At 39.8% G+C, this 24542-nt stretch overlaps 1 protein-coding gene across 6 annotated transcripts in view; it reads left to right on the top strand.

Annotated features, from left to right (window-relative positions):
• The window catches only part of LOC124544921 (myelin regulatory factor), a 343973-nt gene that overhangs the window by 305061 nt on the left and 14370 nt on the right, over nucleotides 1-24542 (top strand). For all 6 annotated transcript variants that reach the window (XM_047123662.1, XM_047123663.1, XM_047123661.1 and 3 more), the window contains one exon: nucleotides 5664-5838. In XM_047123662.1, the coding sequence (XP_046979618.1) occupies nucleotides 5664-5838 (175 nt within the window). The remainder of the gene's footprint in view (nucleotides 1-5663; nucleotides 5839-24542) is intronic.

The following is a 24542-nucleotide window of genomic DNA, read 5'->3' as shown; positions in this document are numbered from 1 at the left end:
CTGATCTAGCTTCAGTTTCTCCAAGTTCTTTTATCGTAATTAGATGAAACCCTACTATTTTGCCAGTGAGTGAAAAGTATGATAAATTAAAATTCATGGGATTTTCCCCAACCATCCTTTTTGGCAGTGTTTTCAGTCTCAAGTACATCTATGGGCCTACAGGTAGTTAACATTCATACTTCTCTTATGTTCCATGTGTTGATGAACAAGCAACATATAAATCTTTATAAAGTTGATTTCTTCTCAATCCCATTTCTCCTGTAGTTTGCTAAGTTGCACCCAGTACTACATGCATTCGCTTCATCATTGTGAAGCTAGAGGACCATGTCTGAGCTTCAGTACAAATCACTAATAAAAGTATATAGTTTTTTGGATAGAATAAATTGTTTAAAAGGTAATGCTTTTCACAAACAAGTGGCTTTCATCAATGAAAAATATTTAATGTGGATAATATTCACTGGAGGATGCGCTGTGAACTTTACTGGCAGTGATTCTAGATATGTATGAACTTTTTGCTCTGGTACCAATGGACTTGTCACTTAAGTGAAGCATTCTCAAGAGTAATATAATCAAAACGTAATTCCATTAAAAAATAGAATGTCCAAAAGTACATCTCCAAATCAATGATCATTTACCTTTAATTTTATGAGAAGAAACAATAAAGTTTGTCGTATCATGTATCTTTCCGCCTTGATGACTGAAAAATCACTAATAATACTTGCATATTGGAAATTGTCTACAGAAAAAATTATTTGTTTCATTTACTCTAAACATTCACCCTAATAGTTGGAATATCCTGAAAGATTACTATTTCCTACTTCATACACCTACTGGCTGCATCTACACTGTAAGACTAAAGGCTGTGCCATTTTCGTAACAAAACTAAAATATATGCCATTTGTGTAGACAAGACTGATGATAACAAATATTCTAATGCCAGTACTAAAGAACAGATAAAACATAAAGAAATGTCAAGAACATCAACATGAGGGCCCCAGTAGCAAAAGCCCACAAATACTCCTACTGAAGAGTCCACAAATGACAGGTACTGGGACAGTACCACAGCTATACACATCTTTAGCACTCAATGCCCACCATGTAGTGCTGCATCTTAACATGTGCACAGCAGTTGGGGGGGGGGGGGGGGGAGGTTAAATAAAATGCATTCATAAAATAATTCTGCTGCTGGAATGTACAAGAGCATAGGAATAACAATTGGGATTTTGGGATTCACTCCTGTTCCATTTATTGGGCTTTAGTCAGGCAATATACTCTTGAGAAGTGTGATGCGATATACTAAGGTAAGGGATGGAAGGAAGCATGAAACTAGTGAGAGGGAGAATGGGATGGTAATGAGGGAACATGCTGGAAATGAGAACTACTAGAGGCTGGCTATAGTGTTAAAGTATGTGTGTAGTGGATACTTAACACTTACAAAAGAAAAGGTCTATAATACTGGTAACGATTACATATAGAAGGGAAAATACAGTTGCACGTTGCTGCCAAAATGCATCCAGTGAGTTACGAGTGCAATGACAGCAGAAAGGGAAATACACTTTCCAGTCACATTAATATGACCACCCGGCAAAAGCTGGAATAACCACCTTTTGTAGCACTGACCACTACAAGATGTGCAGGAAGAAAGTCGGTGAGGTTCTGGAAGGTACTGACAGACATGTGAAACTGTTCTGACTACAGTGCTGTGGCCAGCTGTGCTAGGTTTCTCTGTTGAGGACCCATGGTGTGTACAGCCTGACTGAGATGGTCCCACAGATTCATGTCTGGTTTTCAGTCAGGAGAGATTGGTGGCCAGGGAGTATGGTAAACTCATCCTGCTGCTCTGTGAAACACGCATGTACACTGTGAGCTGTGTGTCAGACTGTACTGTCCTGCTGGTAGATGCCATCATGCCAAGGAGAAAACAGACAACATGTAGAGGTGGACATGGTCCTCAAGGAGAGGTGCATACTTGTGCAGTTTCATTGTGCTATCCAGAATGACAAGCAGGGAAAGCCCAGACCATAATGCTCCCTTCTCCAGCCTGGACCCTTCTGACGATTGTTACAGGCTGCTTGCTTTCATGTGTTTTATGCACAACACACCAACGACCATCTGTCCGATGGAGCATAAAACATGATTCATCTGAAAAGGCTACCTGTTGCCACTCAGTGGATGTCCAGTTGCAGTACTGATGTGCAAATTCCAGCATTTGTCACTGATGAACAGTTGCCAACCTGGGTGCTTCAACCAAGTGTCTGCTGTGGAGGCCGATATGCAGCAATGTTCACTGAATGGCCACTGAGGAAACACTGTTGGTAGTCCCTTTGTTTATCTGGGTGCTCAGTTGCTCAACAGTTGCACATCTATTTGCTCATACACATCTCTGCAGCCATCATTCGCTTGTCATTTATGGCCCATGGTGTACCAGAGTTGCCTCACCGCTGATATGGGATAGCACTATTTTGCCATATCGTCGCTAGGCAATGAAGACCTCGTAACTCAAATTGGTAAAATTTTACAGGAGAAACAAAAAACTAATTACTGAAATCACATGGGGACCTGATTAGTCAAATGTAGTGGTTCTGCTACACAATATGGATCCGATCATTGGTACATAAGACTTTATTATGCACTTCAAATTGTCTGCCTGTTTTTGGAGTTCCGAGGTTTTCACAGTTATTTTTCTGGTAGTGATGGAGATAACAGGCATGTAACGAGTGCGTGGTTAAAAATTGAAATGAATGAATGTTTAATTTGTTTTAAAAAATACTCGCTTAAACTTTGCATTATTTGTGTGTTATGAAACATCTGTAAGGATACATTATTACAGATATAAAGTGAAATGAATAATTTCACATTGATCAAAATATTGGACTCTGAATGTTAATAAATTACAGTGTTTAAAAAACATATAAATGATGTTGGTAGCTTTGATTAAATTTTTATTACTGTAAACATTTGTGCAGTTTATTAACATTTATTATTGTTACTATTGCTGCTACTATCACAATCACAGTCATAGGTGACTGTAAACAAGTTTATTTTACGGCTGCATTTTTTTAGGCATGGACATGTTCTCTCATTTCAAATGTGAGTCAGTGTGTAGCTTCTGAGTCATTTTGGACTTATGTTTCTATAAAATGCATGAGTATATTGGCAAATTCCGAAGCTGTTAGTCCACCTTCACTCTCATGACAAAGGTAACAATAACCATTCTTACGTTTTAAATCATGGATGGTAAAGTTGTGGACCTTCAGTTTGCTTTTATAGTACAGTGCAGATGCTTTTAGTCTTGGAGAAAGCAGAAGTGCTTGAAGGTCCATAGAAAACACTCTAGCTGATCCTAATTTATCACTATTTTTCGCTTCCGTTGCCTCAGTTTTTCAGGCCATATGCAAAGAGTATTCATTGTCTGAGAGATTGCCTGTCTGGTGAGAACAACAAAGATCGCACTGGTTCTTTTTAGGGGAAAATAAGTTAAGATTATTTTCATTGCATACTGTTTGTAAGCAGCTGGGATTTGTCCTCTTTTCTTGCAAAATGTAGTTCTTACTTACTCTGCCAGTTAGGTTCCAAGTAGAGTTTTGTGGAAGAACGACAGCAGTAATGCGATTCAAGTTTCGGCAACACTGCAAAAAAATCTGACGCTGTTTGTCGTCCACCTGAAACTTTCGTTGGTCTCTCCTGCATTTGAGGCCATTCTGCAAGTGTTCTTCTTGGTGCACTAGATGCCCATGTTTTGACACTCCATTCACCTAAGCACAAAGTATTCAGAAACATAGTCTTGCAGACAGTTTTTCTCTGTCCTTTTATTACAAAATTGTAATATAGTGTGTTAGAACAGTGAGATTTATTAGATTCTGAATTATTTCTGAGTCTTTTAACTGGAACGTAGTAGACATGGCTTCACCCTAAGACATATCCTGCCAAAAATGATTAATTATTAGCTGTCTCTGCTCTTCTGTAATATCCTTGAAATTCCTGTTCCAATTTAAGGAAGAATGTTTACAAGTACATCGTGATTTCATTTCCCTCTTACTTCTGCTCATTGTTGGTCTCTTTTTGCCAGACTCATCTTTTTGCATTACTATATAATCCTGTCCCCTCATACATTTTTCTTTCTGCAAACTTTGAAGCGATTGATTGCTTTTCCTTTTACGGCGCTGCTTAGTACTTTTTACTCCCACATCAACTTCGTCGTCATTGTCTTCCGTGCTGTTGTTACTTCTATGGTCATTTTTGTTTTTATCTGGATCAAACACATCACTACTGCTACTGGAGATATCATCCTCGCAGCTGTGTTCGAAAAGACTTTCAAACTCAGAAGTGGGATTCGTCTTTGTATTAGCTTATTTTTCCGCATTATCTATAGTGTAAACAATAACGTCTTCAATGTTATTTAAATAATTTAATCACCTCAACTTTCAAACAAGGATCTTACTTGAAGTTACAGCAATAAAAACTATGGTTTACCTTCATTTTGTAGGTATACTCTTTCTTTTGGTGGAGGACAAGGAGGAACCTGACTAGAATCTTCTCCCGGTGATTTTATACAATATGATCCGTTGTTGGCTTGTTTCACAAGGTGAAGAGTGAATTTACTCTTTTTACCCATAGCTGAAAACAAACTAGTTACTGTAGAATGTATAGCCGGCCAGGGTGGCCGTGCGGTTCTAGGCGCTACAGTCTGGAACCACGCTACCGCTATGGTCGCAGGTTCGAATCCTGCCTCGGGCATGGATGTGTGTGATGTCCTTAGGTTAGTTAGGTTTAAGTAGTTCTAAGTTCTAGGGGACTGATGACCTCAGAAGTTAAGTCCGATAGTGCTCAGAGCCATTTGAACCATTTGTAGAATGTATAGGATTCTGTTAAGTTCTACCAAGTGCAGTCTGCTTTACGCGCGATGAAAAACTCATAAATCAACATTGTATTTAAGGAAGTCATTATTAATTCTGTATATTAAAATACAATACATTTCTTTACCTAGAAATACTAACACGTACCTGTAGCAATAAAGCAGTGTTGGGTCTGTCAGTCAAAAAGGTTAGTATCACATCAAAAAACGTTTTAATCTTGGAGCATGTGTTCGCCCTTCACACTAACAATGGCGTTTACTGGAGATACGAGGTTTACGGCACAAACTACATATCACTGGAGATGTGAGTTTTTCATTATTGCCGCTAGATGGCGACACCGTACAACTCGAAGAAGGAAGGTTTCAACAGGGTATGCGGCATAATTGGCTACATTTGGTAATGGAGTTACTTGGATTTCTTTGTCAGATGGAGTTACGAGGTTTTCATTGCCTAGCGACGATATGCAGTATACTTTAACCACAGCGGCATGCCAAAAGTTTACAAACTTAGCCATTTTGGAAATGCATCCACCCTGGACCCAAAAGCCAGTGATATCAGATAAATCGCTCTGTTATGACAATGGCTGGGCAGTTTCTGTCCCCCCTCGACGTGCTTTATGTATCCTCCATTGTTAGTGCTGCCAACTGCTGACTGTGAGTGGTTATTGCACATTGACATCAAAAATAAGTGAAAGTCATGTTAATGTGACTGGACCGTATAATTCTTAATATAATTCAGATCATTTTACTTCATGTCTAATGTTTAATTGTTCCCTGCATTAATGAAACTTTGACTTTTCAATTTCAGAGACTGAGCAGCCCACAATAAGCTTAGTGGGAACCAATTTCAATCAGACATTGACACCAGCGTTCCTTTATGAAAATGTTGACCTGTTTTCAAATGATTTGAGAGCATGGAACCACACTTACATAATACCACTGAGTAAATATTTGACTGATAACTACATTGAGCTACGTTTTCAGTAAGTATTCCTTTATTTACACCTTTAGATCATGCAAGTGTGGTCAGTACAATTACTAAATTAGTATAATTATGCAATAAGTTTTTGAGTAAAGAAAGTTCCATTATTTATATAACTTCAGATTAAAGTCTGCACAAGAAACAGTAATAGCAGCAGCAGTGTAATATTTGTGAAAACTGCAACACTCAGAAATAATAGGTTGAATGTATTCAAACTCTAAGCATGTGTAGGATTGTATACTACCAGTAACTAATCAAGGACCATATCCCAGGCACCTTTTGTTGTTGTGGTCTTAGTCCGAAAACCGGTTTAATGCAACTCTCTGCGGTAGTGTATCCTGTGCAAGCCTCTCTTTCTCTGTATAACTACTAGATTAACCTGCATCCCCCTTCAACCTGCATACTGTATTCAAGCCTTGGTCTCCTTCTGAAATTTCTGCCCCCTCCCCTCCCTTCTAACTTCTGTCCATTACCAAGTTGGCAATTACTTGATTCCTCAGGTTGTGTTCTATCACTCAATCCCTTATTTCAGCAAAATTGTGCCATAAATTTCCTGTATACCCAATTCAATTCAGTGTCTACTCATTAATTGTTCAGTCTACCCATGTAATTATATGAGTTCTTCTGCAGTGCAACTTTTCAGAAGTCTCAGTTCTCTTCTTGTCTGAACTGCTTAGATTCATTTTTCAATCCTCACAAAATTCTCTTTTCCAGAAATGCTTTTCTTGCTGTTGGCAGCTGGACTTTCATATTCTCTTTATTTCAGACATCATTTCCCTTCTCAACCACTGTTTGTATTTAATGTGGTTCAATTCAGCCTGGGTTCTCTATAATTTTTAACATCTAGTTTCCTCTCTTCTTTCATTATACTTATGCATTTTTTCCCCCAAATTTAAGCTGTCACAGTGCTTAACAGTGAACCATAACTCCAATTCAAAATGTTACTTCACAAAGGAAAACTCAGGAGTATTGCTCCAATGTAATTCTCATATGACTGAGAAGATGACTGAAGTAGACATGAGTGTCAGTGTCATTGTAAAACGGTCGAAATCGTTAAAATGGAATGAAGCTTCTGGGTGCAATGGAATCCCTTTCAGATTCTATACTGAATATGCAGCTAATTAACTCCTCTTGTAATTTTAATTTGTGATGGATCCCTCAAACACGAAACAGTGCCCAGTTGTTGGAAGAAAGAATAGGTCAAATCCATCTGCAAGTAGGCTAGCAGAAGTGATCCCCAGAACTTCTATCCAATATCCTTGACATCCATTTGTTGTAGAATTTTAGAACATATTCTGAGCTCAGCCATAATGGGTTATCTTTAATAGAATGACCTTCAACGAGCCAACCAGCCTGGATTCTGAAGACATGGATAATGTGAAACCCAAACTGCACTTTCCTCGCATGATATACTGAAAACTGTGGATGAAGTCAATCAAATAGATGCAGTACAAGGGATGGTTGAAAAGTTTCTAGCCTGATATAGTTACTGTAATGTCTTGCACCTGCTTTTCTGGTGACCCTTTGTGGATATCAAGCCAAATTTTGTGGCTTCAGCTTCATTAGTTTTGCCACTAGGGTGCAATGTATACCATAGTGTAAGCAAAATCGTGAATATCGACAGAATTAAGAACCATGCTGTGACTGAATATCTTCATTTGAAGGGAATGACACCCAAGGAAATTGCAGAGGACATGTGGGATACATTTAAGGAGAATGCTCCATCTTATACAACAGTGAAAAACTGGATGTCCAACTTCAAACGTGGAAGAACAAGTGTGGAAGATGTGCCAGGGAGCAGAAGGCCTGTCACCATTGCCACTGATGAAACAGTGACTGCAACTCACAATACAATTTTTCAGGATCATTGAACATAAGAGACAGGACTGATCCACCATGGTACACAAAACAAGTCAGAACACTGTTGCAGAAGCAATGAAAAAAGCACGCCAAATTCGGAAGAACGCAAAATCCCCAAGACTGGCCAAGTTTCACAGAAGCTCGAAATTTAGTGCGGATGTCAATGCGAGATGCTTTTAATAGTTTCCACAATGAAATATTGTCTCAAAATATGGTAGAAAATCCAAAGAGATTCTGGTCGTATGTAAAGTACACCAGTGGCAAAAAACAGTCAATACTGTCACTGTGTGAGAGCGATGGAAATATTACCGATGATGGTGCCACTAAAGCAGAGTTACTAAATACAGTTTTCTGTAATTCCTTCACAAAAGAAGATGAAGTAAATATTCCAGAATTTTAAACCAGAACAGCTGTTAGCATGAGTGACATAAAAGTAGATATCTTAGGTGTTGCGAAACAAGTCAAATCACTTAAGAAAGGCAAGTCTTCCAGTTACAGGTTAAATAGTTTAATCCTACGCGACGCGACGCGGAGTCTTCGAGTATTTGCTGCACTAAATAATTATAAAAAGCGTTGTTATTAAGCTATTTTTAAATGTGTACAGGTGTTATAAATATAAGTGTTGTTGAATTAGTGGAAGTGTTAGTGAAGTATAAAATAAGATTAAACGGGGTAAGAAGCGTATTTTTCTTCTCGCGCCTGTAGCACGAATCCTAGGCCTAATTTCACGCACGCGAATCATAGGTAAGCAGTGAATTAAACTTATAGATAAACGTTTCCAGTTGGTATAAATATAATATAAGTGTTGTTACATTAGTGGAAGTGTTAGTGAAGTGTTAAAGAAGATTAAACGGGGTAAGAAGTTTATTTTCTTTCTCGCGCGTATAGCACGGATTTTAGGCTTAATTTCACGCGCGCGTATCTTAAGTAAACAGTGAGTTATATGTAATCACCAGTTTTTTTATTCAGTACTCTTTCAGTTTATTTATATCTGCCTGAATAGTTTCTAGGGTCCTTTGTTTACGTTTTAGTCATTACTTAAATCAGCTTATACGATTTCTGTTTTTACCATGAGTGAGAAGTGTGTGACATGCCGTAGGATCATTAGTTCCGGGGTATGGTGTGATGGGTGCTGTAGTTTCTTTCATTGGGGCGAATGTAGTGGCGTGGGAAATGGGGACATAAATGAGGCTCACCAGTGGTATTGTAGGATCTGTAGTAGAGATAGGAAAATACTGGAACAGGAAGGGAAAATTGCAGCTCTTCAAGCTGACCTAGACAAGGCAAGGGAGGATCTGGACAGGTTAATGAGGGAGAAGGGTGAACAGAGGTGGGAAGTGGCAACAGGTAATAGGGGGAACAGGCAAAGGAGAGCATCAGACAGCTTTGTCATAAATCTTGAAAATAGATTTGACCTGTTGCCTCAGTCAGAATCGGATGAGCCTCATGTAGCTGAAGCTGTAGAAAGGGCACAACAAGCTTTCAAGGACTTGAAAAAGGTAGGGAAATTTGTAAAGAGAAATAAAGTTCTGTTATTAGGTAGTTCCCATATTAGAGGTGTTGGCCAACTACTGCGGGAAAATCTAGGTCCAGAGTACCAGGTCACAAACTTTTTCAAGCCTAATGCAGATCTGGGTCGGGTAACAGAGGATGTAGGTGCTTTATGCAAGGATTTCACAAAGGAGGATGCCGTGGTTATAGTGGGTGGTCTGGGAAATAGCATTGGCAGAGACTCTGAATATTCCATAGAGAGTGACCTGGTGAAGATAGCGTCAGCAACGAAGCATACGAGTGTGGGATTTGTGTCTGTGTTGAGACGCTATGATCGGCCTCATTTGAACTCTTCCGTAGGGAGGGTGAACTTGAGTTGGAGTGGCTGCTTAGGATGGATATAGGGTCCTATATTGGTTTGATTCCTGTGGATGCTATCGATAGGTGGGACTACACTAGGCATGGCCTTCACCTCAATAGGAAAGGGAAGGGAAAACTGTCTGGGTTGATTGCAGAAAACTTAAGGGGGGACACTGGCACAAGTGGTAAAATACCAGTGGTCACAAGTGTCAGAGGGATGCCTTTTTTAGGATAGGGAAGGGGGAAAGAAAATGAGTTTTAAGAGAGATTGGCAGACATACTCAGTTTGAGGAAACAGATGAACAGGAGTCAGATTTTATCATACAGCCTCCATTTAAACAGTGTTTAACAGAAAGTAATCAGAAACTGCCAGTTCATCTTTGCCAAAGCAGTTACAATCCCATTAGTATGGAGTATCAGTTATCTTTATTACACCAGAACATTCCGGGACTTAGAAATAAAGTTGATGAACTACTCATTTGTATCGATGAAATGAATTCATCTAACCAAATTGACATAATCTGCCTCTCTGAACATCAAGTGACCACTGATATAGATATGTTAGACATTTCAGGATTTAAGCTAGCTTCCTACTTCTGCAGAGAAGATATGGATGGAGGAGGAGTTGCCACATTTATCAAAAACTGCCATAAATTCAAGAACATTGACATTAATAAATTTTGTTTAGAGCAGCATCTAGAAGCATGTGCAACAGAAGTAGAGTTCCATAACAGATCCTTATATAATAATAACTATTTACCGAGCACCTGCAGGAAATTATAATCTATTCTTAGATCATCTAGAAGCTCTTTTGGGTTATTTAACAGGAAGAAACAAAGAAATTTTGATTGCTGGTGACTTTAATACAGATTTTCTAATGCAATCTTCCAGTAAACATTCACTGCAGTTAGTAATGTTGTCTTTCAATCTAACTCACACTGTAAACTTTCCAACTAGGATCACTAAATCCTCAAGGATAGCCATTGATAACTTTTTTATAGACAAATCAAAGGAACAAAATCATATCATAAAACCTGTTATAAATGGACTATCAGATCATGACATGCAGCTCCTTGTTTTAGATGTAAATTCTAAGCAGATTATCAAGACTGCTAAGTCTGAGTACAGGAGAGTAGTCAATCAACCAAAAATTGAGTGTTTTAGAAAACTGCTCAAAGATATGAACTGGAAAGATGTTTATAGTGCTCATGACATGAATGAAAAATATAACACATTCATGAACAATGTCAGTACCATGTTTGAAAACTGTTTTCCTCTAAAAGTTACTCAAATTAAACAGGAGTCTATAATAAAACCATGGATTACACAAGGAATAAAGATTTCCTGTAAGACAAAAAGGAAAATGTATCTGTTGACCAAGAATAGCTCCAATGCTGATGATTTAGCTAAATACAAGGAATACTGTAAAACATTAAAAAAAGTAATTCAGACATCTAAACAAATGCACTATGAGAAGAAAATAGCAATGTCAGGGAACAAAATAAAAACAATATGGGATATAGTGAAAGAGCAGACTGGTAGAACCAGAAAGGAACAGGAGCAAATAGCACTAAGGGTAGATGACACATTAGTAACTGATGGGCATAGTGTGGCAAATCTATTTAACAAGTACTTTATATCCGTTACTGATAGAATGGGACTTTCAGGATCAGTAAATAATGCCCTTGAATATCTGAAACTAGCCTTCACAAATAGCTTCAAGTACATGAATATATCACACACTTCACCAAAAGAAATAATGTCCATAATATAATCTTTAAAAACAAAGCATTCTAGTGGGTATGATGAAATATCAACAAAGTTAATTAAGGCATGTTCTTGTGAGTTTAGTACAATTCTAAGTTACTTGTGTAACCAGTCAATTATAACTGGGACATTTCCTGACTGGCTAAAATATGCAGATGTTAAGCCTCTATTCAAGAAATGGGATAAAGGGATACCATCAAACTACAGACCGATTTCACTTTTGCCAGCATTCTCAAAAATTTTAGAAAAAGTAATGTACAGGCAGCTGCTCAACCATCTGACCACAAATAACATATTATCAAGAACACAGTTTGGATTTCTGAAGGGTTCTGATATCGAGAAGGCTATTTACACCTACAGTGAAAATGTACTTAATTCATTAAATAACAAATTACAAGCAGCAGGTATTTTCTGTGATTTTTCAAAGGCATTTGATTGTGTGAACCACAACATCCTTTTAAGTAAATTAGAATTCTATGGTGTCACAGGCAGTGCTGCAAAATGGTTCAAGTCATACCTCACTAACAGGAAACAAAGGGTGTCAGTGCAAGTGACTAGTGAATTAAGTCATCAGTCATCATCAGAATGGGAAGAAATTACATGTGGTGTCCCACAGGGATCCATCTTAGGGCCATTGCTTTTTCTTGTGTACATTAATGATCTCTCATCAGTTACACTGCCAGAAGCAGAGTTCGTTTTGTTTGCAGATGACACAAGTATTGCAATAAATAGTATGTCAAGTGTAGTTCTAGAAAGATCTGCTAATGATATTTTCATGGATATTAATAAATGGTTTAAAGCCAACTCACTGACATTAAACTTCAAAAAGACTCACTATATGCAGTTCAGAACCTGTAAGAGGTTTCCACCCAGCATACGCATAAAATGTGAAGAAGAGCAGATAGAAGAGGTTGACAGTCTTAAATTCCTGGGATTACAACTTGATAATAAATTCCGTTGGGAAGAGCACACCACAGAACTGCAGAAACGCCTAAACATATCTGTATTTGAAATTCGAGTGTTAGCAGACATAGGCGACATAAAAATGAAAAAGCTTGCATACTTTGCCTATTTTCATTCCATAATGTCATATGGTATAATATTTTGGGATAAGTCTTCAAGTCAAACAAAAGTTTTCAGAGTCCAAAAGCGTGTAATACGTATTATTTGTGGAGTAAATTCACGGACGTCCTGTAGGAACCTCTTCAAAGAACTGGGTATACTAACTACTGCCTCTCAGTATATTTACTCACTAATGAAATTTGTCCTAAATAATATATCTCTTTTTCCAACAAACAGCTCAGTTCATACATACAATACCAGGAACAAAAATGATCTGCACAAGGACTTAAAGGCACTTACTTTAGTTCAAAAAGGGGTCCACTACTCAGGAACACTCATCTTCAATAATTTGCCAGTAAACATAAAAAATTTAGTTACAAATAAAGATCAGTGTAAAAGGAGCTTGAAAGACCTACTAGTGGCCAACTCCTTCTACTCCATTGACGAATTTTTTAATAGAAACAAATGATGTATATATTCATACTATTAGTATTGTTATTTCAGCTAAAAAAAAAAAAATTGACATGTTCCACATCCACGAGGATCTCCTCAGCATGGATCTATGGAACGGAAACTAATCTAATCTAATCTAGTCTAGATGGTATACCAATCAGGTTCCTTTCAGAGTATGCAGACACAATAGCACCTTTCTTAGCAATCATATACAACAGCTCACTTGACGAAAGGTCTGTTCCTAAAGACTGGAAAGTACCAGAGGTCACACCAATATTCAAGAAAGGAAATAGTGGTAATGCATTGAATTACAGACCCATATCACTGACCTCAATTTGCAGTAGGATTTTGGAGCATATACTGTACTCGAACATTATGAATCACCTTGAAGAAAATGACTTATTGATACATAACCAACACGGACTCAGAAAATATTGTTCTTGTGCAACACAGCTAGCTCTTTACTACCATGAAGTAATGAGTGCTGTCGACATGGGATCTCAGATTAATTCCATATTCCTAGATTTCCAGAAGGCTTTTGATACTATTCCTCCCAAGCTACTATTAATCAGATTGCATGCATGTGGAGTATTGTCTCAGTTGTGTGACTGGATTCATGATTTCCTCTCAGAGAGGTCACAGTTCATAGTGACAGACGGTAAATCATCGAGTAGAACAGAAGTGATGTCTGGCATTCCGCAAGGTAGTGTCATAGGCCCTCTACTGTTCCTGATTTATATAAATGATCTAAGTGATAATCTGAGCAGCCCCCTTAGATTGTTTGCAGATGACGCTGTAATTTACCATCTACTAAAACCATCAGACAATAAATTCCAATTATAAAATGATCTAGAGAGAATTTCTGTATGGTGCGAAAAGTGGCAATTAGCACTAAACATAGAAAAGTACAAGGTCATCCACATGGGTACTAAAAGAAATCAAATAAATTTTTGGTATATGATAAATCACACAAATCTAAGGGCTGTCAATTCGACTAAATACCTAGGAATTACAATTACGAACAACTTAAATTGGAAAGACCACATTGATAATACTGTGGGGAAGGCGAAACAAAGACTGCACTTTTTTGGCAGAACACTTAAAAGATGCAACAAACCCACTAAAGAGACAGCCTACATTACACTTGTCCATCCTCTGCTGGAATATTGCTGCATGGTATGGGATCCTTTCCAGGTAGAATTGACGGAGGACAACAAAAAACTGCAAAGAAGGGCAGCTCATTTCGTGTTATCATGCAATAGGGGTGAGAGTGTCGCTGATATGATATGTGAGTTGGGGTGGCAGTCACGGAAATAAAGGCAGTTTTCTTTGCAGCGAGATCTATTTACGAAATTTCAAACCCCAACTTTGTCTTCTGAATGCAAAAAGATTTTGTTGACACCCACCTACGTAGGGAGAAATGATCATCATAATAAAATAAGAGATATCAGATCTCGAACAGAAAGATTTAGGTTTTCCTTTTTCCCCATGCACGATTCGAGAGTGGAATGGTAGAGAAGTAGTATGAAAATGGTTCGATGAACCCTCTGCCAGGCACTTAAGTGTGAATTGCAGAGTAACCATGTAGATGTAGATGTAGATGTGGATGTTGCAGCACATTGAAACCACATTTGGAACCTCCCATGGGTGTGCTCATGAATTGTTGTGGATATTATGGGACTGTGGAAAGTTTCATCTCAGTGGGCCCTAAAAGACTTGAATGCAGATCAGAGATGGGAGTGTGTGCAGTGGTGTGAAGAAATCATCTGCCGATTTGAAGTGGTTGAAGATGGCTTTCATGCAAGGTATGTGATAATGGACGAAATGTGGGTTCACTGCTTTGATCCTAAGAGAAAACAACAGTCACAACATTGGAAATATCCTTCATATCCTACCCCAAAAATATTCTGGGTGCAAAAATCAGCCGGTAATGTGATGGCATCGTCTTCTGCGATGCACAAGGTGTAATTATGGTGGATTAGTTGCAAAAGGGCATAGCTATCAATCCATTGTACTATTGCACCCTACTGCACCATTTAAGAGAAGAGAGAAAGAAAAAAAAGTCGTAGAAAATTGACAAATGGAGTTCTTCTGCATCAGGACAACGCACCAGCACACAAAGCCATAGCAACACTGGAAACTCTGCATGACTGTGGGTTCGAATTGTTACATCATCCACCATATTCTCCTGATTTGGCTTCATCAGACTTTTTTCTTTTCCCAAACCTAAAAAAAGACCTCAACGGACGATGATTTGACAATGATTATGCAGTGATTGATGCTGTGAACGCTTGGTTGGACTCGAAATCAAAAACCTTCTATTTGAATGGTTTGCAGAAGTTACCTGAGCATGCCCGCAAGTGCTTTAGTGTACACGGGTATTATATTAAAAAATAAATTGGTGTTACAAAATTTCTGTCATTCTTTATTTGTTAGGCTAGAAAATTTTCGACCACCTCGACCCCCCCCCCCCCCCCCCCCCATATTGCTTGATTTCCAAAAAGCATTTGACTCAATACCACATCTACGCTTATCGTCAAAAGTTCAGTCAGATGGGGTATCAAGTGAAATTTGTGACTGGATGAAGGACTATTTGGTAGGGAGGATGCAGCAAGTTACCTCAGATGGAGAGCCATCAACAGATGCAGAAGTAACTTTGTGTGTGCCCCGAGGAAGTGTGTTGAGACCATTGTTGTTCGTGTTGAATATTAAGACTTAAAAGACACTATTAATAGTAACCTCATACTTTTCACAGAGGGAGTAGTTATCTGTAATGAAGTGCTGTCTGAAAGAAGCTGCACAAATATTCAGTCAGATCTTGATAAGATTTGCTGCAAAGATTGGCAGCTTGCTTTAAATGTGCAGAAATGTACAATTGTGCACTTCACAAAAGAAAGCAGTTTCCTATAATATCAGTGAGTGACAGTTGGAATCAGTCAGCTTATACAAATTCCTGAATGTAACATTTTGCAGGTATATGAAATAGAACAATCACAGCCGGCCGCAGTGGTCTAGCGGTTCTAGGCGCTCAGTCCGGAGCCGCGCTACTGCTACGGTCGCAGGTTCGAATCCTGCCTCGGGCATGGATGTGTGTGATGTCCTTAGGTTAGTTAGGTTTAGGTAGTTCTAAGTTCTAGGGGACTGATGACCTAAGATGTTAAGTCCCATAGTGCTCAGAGCCATTTGAACCATTTTTTAGAACAATCACAGAGTCTCAGTTATAGGTAAAGTAGGAAGCAGAGGATCATTTATTCGTAGATCACTGGGGAAAAGCAATCAGTCTACAAAAGAGACTGTGTACAAAACACTCATGTTACCCATCCTAGGATACTGCTCAAGTGTGTGAGACTCTTACCATATAGGACTAGCAGGGGATATTACACGACTGCAAAGAAGGGCAATACGAACAGTCACAGATTTGTTGAATCCATGGGAGAGTGTTACAAAGATGTTGAAAGAACTGAATTGGCAGAAGCTTGAATATAGATGAACAGTATCCCATGAAAACATAATCAGAATTTTTCTGGACCGATTTCAAGCAATGAATCTAGGAATATATTACAACCTCCTATCTATCGCCCCCATAGGGGTCGCAGAGACAAGGTTAGACTAATTACATTATGCACAGAGACATTTAAGCACTCATTCTTCCTGTGATCCCCACATGAAAGGAATGGGAGAAAGCTTTGACAACTAGTGCAATGGGACATACTGTCTGCTATACGCTTCACAGTGGTGTGCAGAGTGTAGATGTAGATGTAGACCATGACATATTGTCTCTGATGCCTTCCCCTTCATCTCTGTTTACCCTCTTCCTCACAACATGTGGGTCTGAGTGACCTGCCCTTTCTTTTTAATCTTGCTCAGTCTATCACTCTTTCCTCCCAGCTGAAGGGAATGTTAGTTCTGGAAGTTAGAAATTGTGCCTTTTATGTGCGCCTGCCAGCAGTACCACACATTTCATCTTCTTGTGTTATCAAGGGATTTCTACTGACCACTGTCTTTTTGCCTATTTGATCATCTAGTGTTTTCACTGCCTTTTATGTGTGTCTGCCAGCAGTACCACACATTTCATCTTCTTGTGTTACCAAGGGATTTCTACTGACCACTGTCTTTTTGACTATTTGATCATCTAGTGTTTTCACTATTTCATTCCTCAAAGCTATACATTCATCTTCTACTGTATTCCTTTCCTCTGTTTCAGTCAATTGTTGCCTAATGCTCCCTTTTAAACTCTCCACAACCTCAGGCTCTTTCAATTTATCCATGTCCCATCCTTTTAATTTCCTGCCTTTCTACAGTTTCCATACTTTTAATCTGCATTTAATGGTCAATAAATTATGGTTAGAATCCACATCTGCCATTAAAAAGTGCTACATTTTAAAACGTGATTTTATAATATCTGTCTCACTATTATGTAATCTATCTAGAACCTTACAAAGTTTTCAGGTCTCTTTCACATACACCTGCCTTCTTTCATGATATTTGGGCTTATAAATTATGTGGTTTCAAATCTATGGATGGAAGTATTCTTACTGGTCACACAAATAAATGTCGATAGTTGTGCATTAAATGCAACTCCAAATGCAAAATTCTTTGGTGGAGATCAGCTGGGCCACATAAACACACTTATAAGCTGGAAGTATATCTCACTGCACTGATCTACTGCAGTTGCATTTTGTATAGAATATTTCTAATGAAAAAGTCAGCAGTAAAAATATGTTATGTCTGTGACTGGACAATTTGTAAAAGATGTCTTCGTTATAAAAATCCGTTACAGATAACTGTGAGATACACAACTGCAACATAGAATATAAAAATGATTTCTGCATAGACCTTAAATTATGAATATTACTGTTCACAGCATGAAAAGTAACAGAATTCATTGTAGTGAAGACATTGCTGTTGTAGCATTTCAATCTGTGACATTGTTGATGTAGTCAACCAAATATGAAGCAAGCAGTAGTAGATAGCTAGCAGCTGTTTTTGTTGTTGTTGTTTTGTGTTTTTTATCGAAGTGGTGGCTTTCCTGCTAAATTCACTTTGTCCACACACATAGAGGATATAAGAGTTTGACTGTAAGTAATTGCTAATTCGGTCTACAGTCTAAGTCTCTCACAACTAATTCTCTTTGTTGGTGTACACTTTTCATGTATCACACGTCCTTGAAGGCTCAGCTTCAAAATGAAATCTGTAGAATATGATGAATGAATGAATGAAATGACTAAACGTACATTTGCCCATGTTTGGGTTGGAGATGACACTGGTAAAAAGCATTTTTACAAATTTCCAACAAGCATAAGGCGTTAAACTTGTAATCCCCAGAAAGTTGAAACTGACTAGTGTATCTTCTACATCTACATCTACATCTACATTGATACTCCGCAAGCCACCCAACGGTGTGTGGCAGAGGGCACTTTACGTACCACTGTCATTACCTACCTTTCCTGTTCCAGTCGCGTATGGTTCGCGGGAAGAACGACTGTCTGAAAGCCTCTGTGCGCGCTCTAATCTCTCTAATTTTACATTCGTGATCTCCTCGGGAGGTATAAGTAGAGGGAAGCAATATAATCGATACCTCATTTAGAAACGCACCCTCTCGAAACCTGGCGAGCAAGTTACACCGCGATGCAGAGCACCTCTCTTGCAGAGTCTGCCACTTGAGTTTATTAAACATCTCCGTAACGCTATCACGGTTACCAAATAACCCGGTAACGAAACGCGCCGCTCTTCTTTGGATCTTCTCAATCTCTTCCGTCAACCCGACCTGCTCCTTTTCCCAGCAATTTATGCACAGATCTGAGATATTTTATGTAACTTATTAGTAATTTCCTGTGCAGTAATTTACTTTTACAATGCAATTTTTGCTACATCTATTGCATTTCTTACCTTTTTGTGACTATTCACCAACCGATTACCCAGAGTTTTCTTTTAATCATTCATTCATTCATTCTCCAATGCCTTCAGGAGTTCTATAGCAAAAGAAATGTGTAGCTTAAGTGAGCTTTTATGTGCAGAAGGAAAACAAAGTTAACTTTGTCAAGATAGGGCTGAGGGTGGTCAAGAATTTTGAAATTTACATTAGTTGCATAGTATGAATATTTCCTGACGTGGTGGTGCATTGTCATAATGAAAAGACCAACTGTTTTGTCTTGGGCAAGTAGCCTTCAGCATCTTTGTACCTGTTCACATAAGAAACTGCAACACTTACAGGTTTTTAACATTTCTTTGTAGGAATAGGAATAACTTATCATGTTATGCTCCTTTTTTAAGAATGTAGTGCCCACAAAAAATGCAGCTTCCTCACTTTTATTGGTTCTGTAAGAAATTGTGGGAATAAGGACACTGACAAGCTCAACACTTCTTTATCTTTGCATGCTACACAATTCCTGTAAATTAATTTCTCATCAAAAGAAGGCAAACAATGGAAGTACAGGATGGAATAATAATAATATGAAAAAGATGGATTGCTACTGAACACACACAGAAGGCATTGCATTGCAGACAGGCACAATGAAAAGTCTGCCAAACATTTAATCTCTCAGACAAACAGTCCTTTTCCAGAATAGGAAACACACACACATTCACACACACATGGCTACTGTCTCCAGCCACTGGAGTCTGATTGTGGACCTCGTCTAGGTTTGACTTGAGCAGCAGTCTGGGGTAGTTGGTGGTGGGGATAAGGAGGAGGTATGGGAAAGGGAGGAGGAAGGTTAGCAGGTTAGGGGCAGGGGAAGATGTTGTGTAGCTTGGGGGAGTGTGCAAGGATGTTGTTGGGGGGGGGGGGGGGGGGAGATTGGCACAATAGCAATAGGGCTGCTAGATGCAGAGTCAGGAGGCTCTGTTGGGGAATGGGGAAAGAGAGACAGGAGAGGAAAGACATAGGGATGGAGCAAAGACTATTAAGTGCATTGGTGAAATAGATGGCATGTGCAGTGCTGGAGTGAGAGCAGGAAAGCGGGTAGGTAGTTGGAGGACTAACTGTCAGATTTGTCCACCTACAAACCCTGGCCCCTGGAAACATCCCCCTGGCTGTGGTTAAGCCATGTCTCCACAATATCTTTTCTTCCAGGAGTGTTAGTTCTGCAAGTTTCACAGGAGAGCTTCTGAGAAGTTTGGTAGGAAGGAGATGAGGTACTGGCAGAAGTACAGCTGTGAGGACGGGTCGTGAATCGTGCTTTGGTGGCTCAGTTTAGATCCCAAGTTCAAGTCTCAGTCCAGCACACAGTTTCTGCCAGGAAGTTTCTGGAAGGAGACAAATGGAAAAAGTAATTAAACTGTTTATTACTTCTGAACTAATCACCATAACCATTAATAGACTTATCCCGCTGTGGGACAGGATGGTCAATGCCTTTGAGAAAAAATGGTTGTGGTTGTCTACAGAACCATGATTGTTCTCAGGTGTGAACCTCTTTTTCCAAAGCAAATCAATGGCCACAAATGTCTTTCTTCAGGGCACCAAAAATATGAGTATCACATGGGGAGATATCAGGATTGCATTGAGGATGTGTAAGGATTTCCCAGTACGCATTTTGTTTCAGCTATGCTGCAGAAGTTTCACTGGGAACCCCTTATACATTCTCCATGCAGGCCTTATCTCTCCTCGTGTTGTTCGCCCCAATAGCTGAATGGTCAGCATGATGGACTGCCATCCTCAGGGGCCCGGGTTCGATTCCCGGCTGGGTCGGGGATTTTCTCCGCTCAGGGACTGGGTGTTGTGTTGTCTTCATCATCATTTCATCCCCATCTGGTGTGCAGGTCGCCTAATGTGGTGTCGAATGTAATAAGACCTGCACCAAGGCAGCCAGACCTGCCTCGTAAGGGGCCTCCCGGCCAATGACGCCAAACACTCATTTCCATTTTCTCCCTATGTGATTTCCTATTTTTGTTGTTCTGAAGAAGGACATTTGTGACCATCTATCTGCTCCATACAATGAGGTGCACACCTGGGTGCAATAATGGTTCTATAGGCAAGCGCAGATATTTTTCCATGAATGCATTGAACATGCAGTCTCACCGTGGGATAAATGTATTAACAGTTATGAGGATTACTGTGAAATAATAAACAGTTTACCTAACATTATTATGAAAAGGATAAATACTAAAGCCCTTTTCTGAAAAGAAAACACACACATTCACACAAGAAAGCACACCTCATGCACACATGACTGCTATCTCCAGCTGCTCCAGAGTTCCCAGAGATAGTGGCCATGCGTGCGCGAGGTGGGGTGTGCGTGCTTATGTGAATATGTATGTGTGTGTGTGTGTGTGTGTGTGTGTGTGTGTGTGTGTGTGTGTGTTTCATTTCTGAAGAAGACTTTAGCCAAAAGCTCAATGTGTAACATTCATTTCATTATGTCTGGCTGTGAATCAACGTGTCATCTTTACAGTGTGCAATACCTCCTTTTCATAATATTGTTGATATTTCAACCTGGAGTTTCCGTACATCTGGTTTTCATTTGACTTCCTCTTATATACAAGACACACCTGTCATATCCTCCAGCGACTCTCCATAGCTCCTATTCCTTTACCACCCAGGACCATGCTCATCACTGCTGATGCCACTTCTTTCTGCACTAACATCCCCAATGTCCATGGCATTGGGGTCAGTTGGGCATTGGGATCATCATGATCAACTGTATCATCACCTACAGTTATTTATCCTTTGAAGGTAGCACCTAGAAACAAACAAAAAAATGGCTCTGAGCACTATGGGACTTAACATCTATGGTCATCAGTCCCCTAGAACTTAGAACTACTTAAACCTAACTAACCTAAGGACAGCACACAACACCCAGCCATCACGAGGCAGAGAAAATCCCTGACCCCGCCGGGAATCGAACCCGGGAACCCGGGCGTGGGAAGCGAGAACGCTACCGCACGACCACGAGATGCGGGCTAGAAACAAACACATGGTATAGAAATGGGAACCTGCACAGCACCATCCTATGCCAAACTATTCATGGGCCATTTGGAGGAATCCTTCCTAACCACCCAGAAACTCAAACCCCTCATTTGGTTCAGATTCAGTGATGATAACTTCATTATCTTCACCAACAGTCAGGACACCCTACCCACATTCCTCCAGAATCGCATCGCCTTCTTCATTATTCACTTCGTGTGGTCCTCTCCAACCCAACAACCTCGATTTCGACCTCCACCTCATGGACGGCTACATCAGTACCTCCATCCATATCAAACCTACCAACTATCAACAATACCTCCACTTCAATGGCTGTCACCCATTCCATACCGACGAGTCCCCTACACACAGCCTAGCCACTTGTGGTCGTTGCATCTGCAGTGACAAGCAGACCCTCTTCAAAAATGCCAGTGGTCTCACTGAGACATTCACAGGCTGAAATTTTCCTCCCAACCTTGTCCAAAAACAAATCTCCCATAACTTCACTTTCCAGTCACCTAACTCCTCCCACACACCGAATGTCTGGCAACTGAGGAGCACACCTCTTGTGACTCAGTACCACCCAGGACTGGAGTAACTTAATCACATTCTCTGCAGGGTTTCGACTACCTCTTGTCATGCCCTGCAATGAGGAATATTGTATCCCATGTCCTCGCGACTTCTCCCACAGTGGTATTCTGCCACCAATCAACCCTATGCAATATTCTTGCCCGTCCTTACTCCACACCTGCTCCCAAGCCCTTGTCTCATGGTTCATATTGCTGTAAGAGATATAGCACAAGACCTGTACCACACATCATCCCACTACCTGCTACTCTAGTCATTCCACAGGAATCTTCTATCCCATCAAAGGCTTTCAGTCAACCCTTCTCCAGTTATTGTTTTGTCATTTGATAAATGGAGAGCAGCCATGTGATCTACTGTGGACCTTGCTACATGGGCATGATAACTAACAAGCTGTCTGGCCACTTGAATGACCACTGCCAAACTGTGGCCAAGAGGCAGCTGGATGACCCAGTTGCTGAACATGCTGCTCAACTTGATATGCTTCACTTCAGTGACTGCTTCACAGCTTGTGCCATCTGGATCCTCTCTACCAACACCAGCTTTTCTGAATTGCACACATGGGAACTCTCTCTCCAACTTGTCTTTCATTCCTGTATCACCTCTGGCCTCAACCTTCACTAGTCCCTGTCCTCCACCAAGCTGTCCCATTGCGCATTCCCACTCCAGCACTATATGTTCCCTCCACTCCACCAATGCATCTAATAATTTTTTCTCCCTCTCTATGTTTCTCTTCTTTCCTCTCCCTGCAATATCCCGATTCTGCACCAAGCAGCCCTGTCCTGTCCCCACCATGTCCATGCGCACACCAACAAGTGCCACAACATCCTACCCCTACCCTGCTATCCCTCCCCTCCCCACCCCATAAATTCTCCTTAACTCCACCACTCTCCCATTACTGCTCCTCACTTCAAATCCAGTTGCAGTCACACCCCAGCAGTTGGGGATAATAGCCATGTGTGTGTGTGTGTGTGTGTGTGTGTGTGTGAGTTGTTTTTGTGTAAATTTCCTATTTCGGAAGAAGGACTTTTTGTCTGAATGCTCGAATGTTTATCAGTCTTTTCATTGTACCTGCCACTCTTTTCAATGTGCCTGTTTGCAACTCAGTGCTTCTTCTATGTGATGAGTAGAAATATATTTTTCCATCAAAAAAAGTAATTGCTATTTGACAAGCTGACATACATAATTAAATACTGTGAAAGACCTAAAAATTGAATGTGCATGTGTCCATTTATCAAATGACAAAACAATAACTGGAGAAGGGTTGACTGAAAAATGAGTTAAATGGTGAATGTTTAATCCTTCCTTAAAAAAAAAAGAAAAAAAGTAGTTAGGTGATAACTACAAAGTAAAACAGAAAGTAGAAAGTATGCGTCATATGAGACGTGTTCAAAAAGAAACTGAACTTTTGAAATAGTGCACCAAATGGCAGAGGGAGCACACTGTGGCTGCAGAGCTCATGTAGCGGCAGGTTTACAAACGAACTGCCATTAGCCTCATTTCACTGTGACCATTAGTTGCCAAGCTCAAGGAAACTCATGTACGAGCTGTTCATTGGATTAGTGACACAGTGACAATGAAAGAGCTTGAAGAACAACTTGTTCATGTGAAATTTTGCTACAGACTTGGCAAAACATTTGATTTCTTAAGCAGCTGTTGCAGTGGTGGCCAAAGGGTCTGCTTGTTCAAAAACAGCATGCATGAGTTGGTTGTTTTTTTTTTTTTTTTCAGGGGTTTGTAACACCTGGTCAGGTGGTAAACAAGGAGATCTACAAGTGAATTTTAGTCAGTTTGAGTGATCCTGTGTGCAGGAAGAGGCCTGAAGTGTGGAAAAACTAGTCTTGGATGTTGCCTCATGACAATGCGTCAGCTCACACATCACTCCTTATTCGCAGCTCTTTAGCCATCACATTTCCATTGTACACCATCCACAATATTCTCTGTACATAGCCCCAGCAGACTTTTTCATGTTTCCCAAACTTAAAACCATGTTGACAGGACATCTTTTCCAAACCATAGAGGAGATTCAGGACAATGCGACAAGAGATCTGTGTGCCATCCCACAAAATGCATTCCAGAAGGCTTTCCAAAAGTGGAAGAAATGATAGGAACAATGTATTGCCCATACAGGGGACTATTTTGAGGGGTACAGTGCGTAAAATGTTATACAGTTAGCAATAGAGGTATTATAACAGAAGTTCAGTTTTATTTTGAACAAACCT

This window comes from Schistocerca americana, chromosome 8, assembly GCF_021461395.2.
Source record: "Schistocerca americana isolate TAMUIC-IGC-003095 chromosome 8, iqSchAmer2.1, whole genome shotgun sequence".
NCBI classification, from domain to species: Eukaryota; Metazoa; Arthropoda; class Insecta; order Orthoptera; family Acrididae; genus Schistocerca; species Schistocerca americana.
This window is presented reverse-complemented; position numbering and strand designations above follow the sequence as displayed.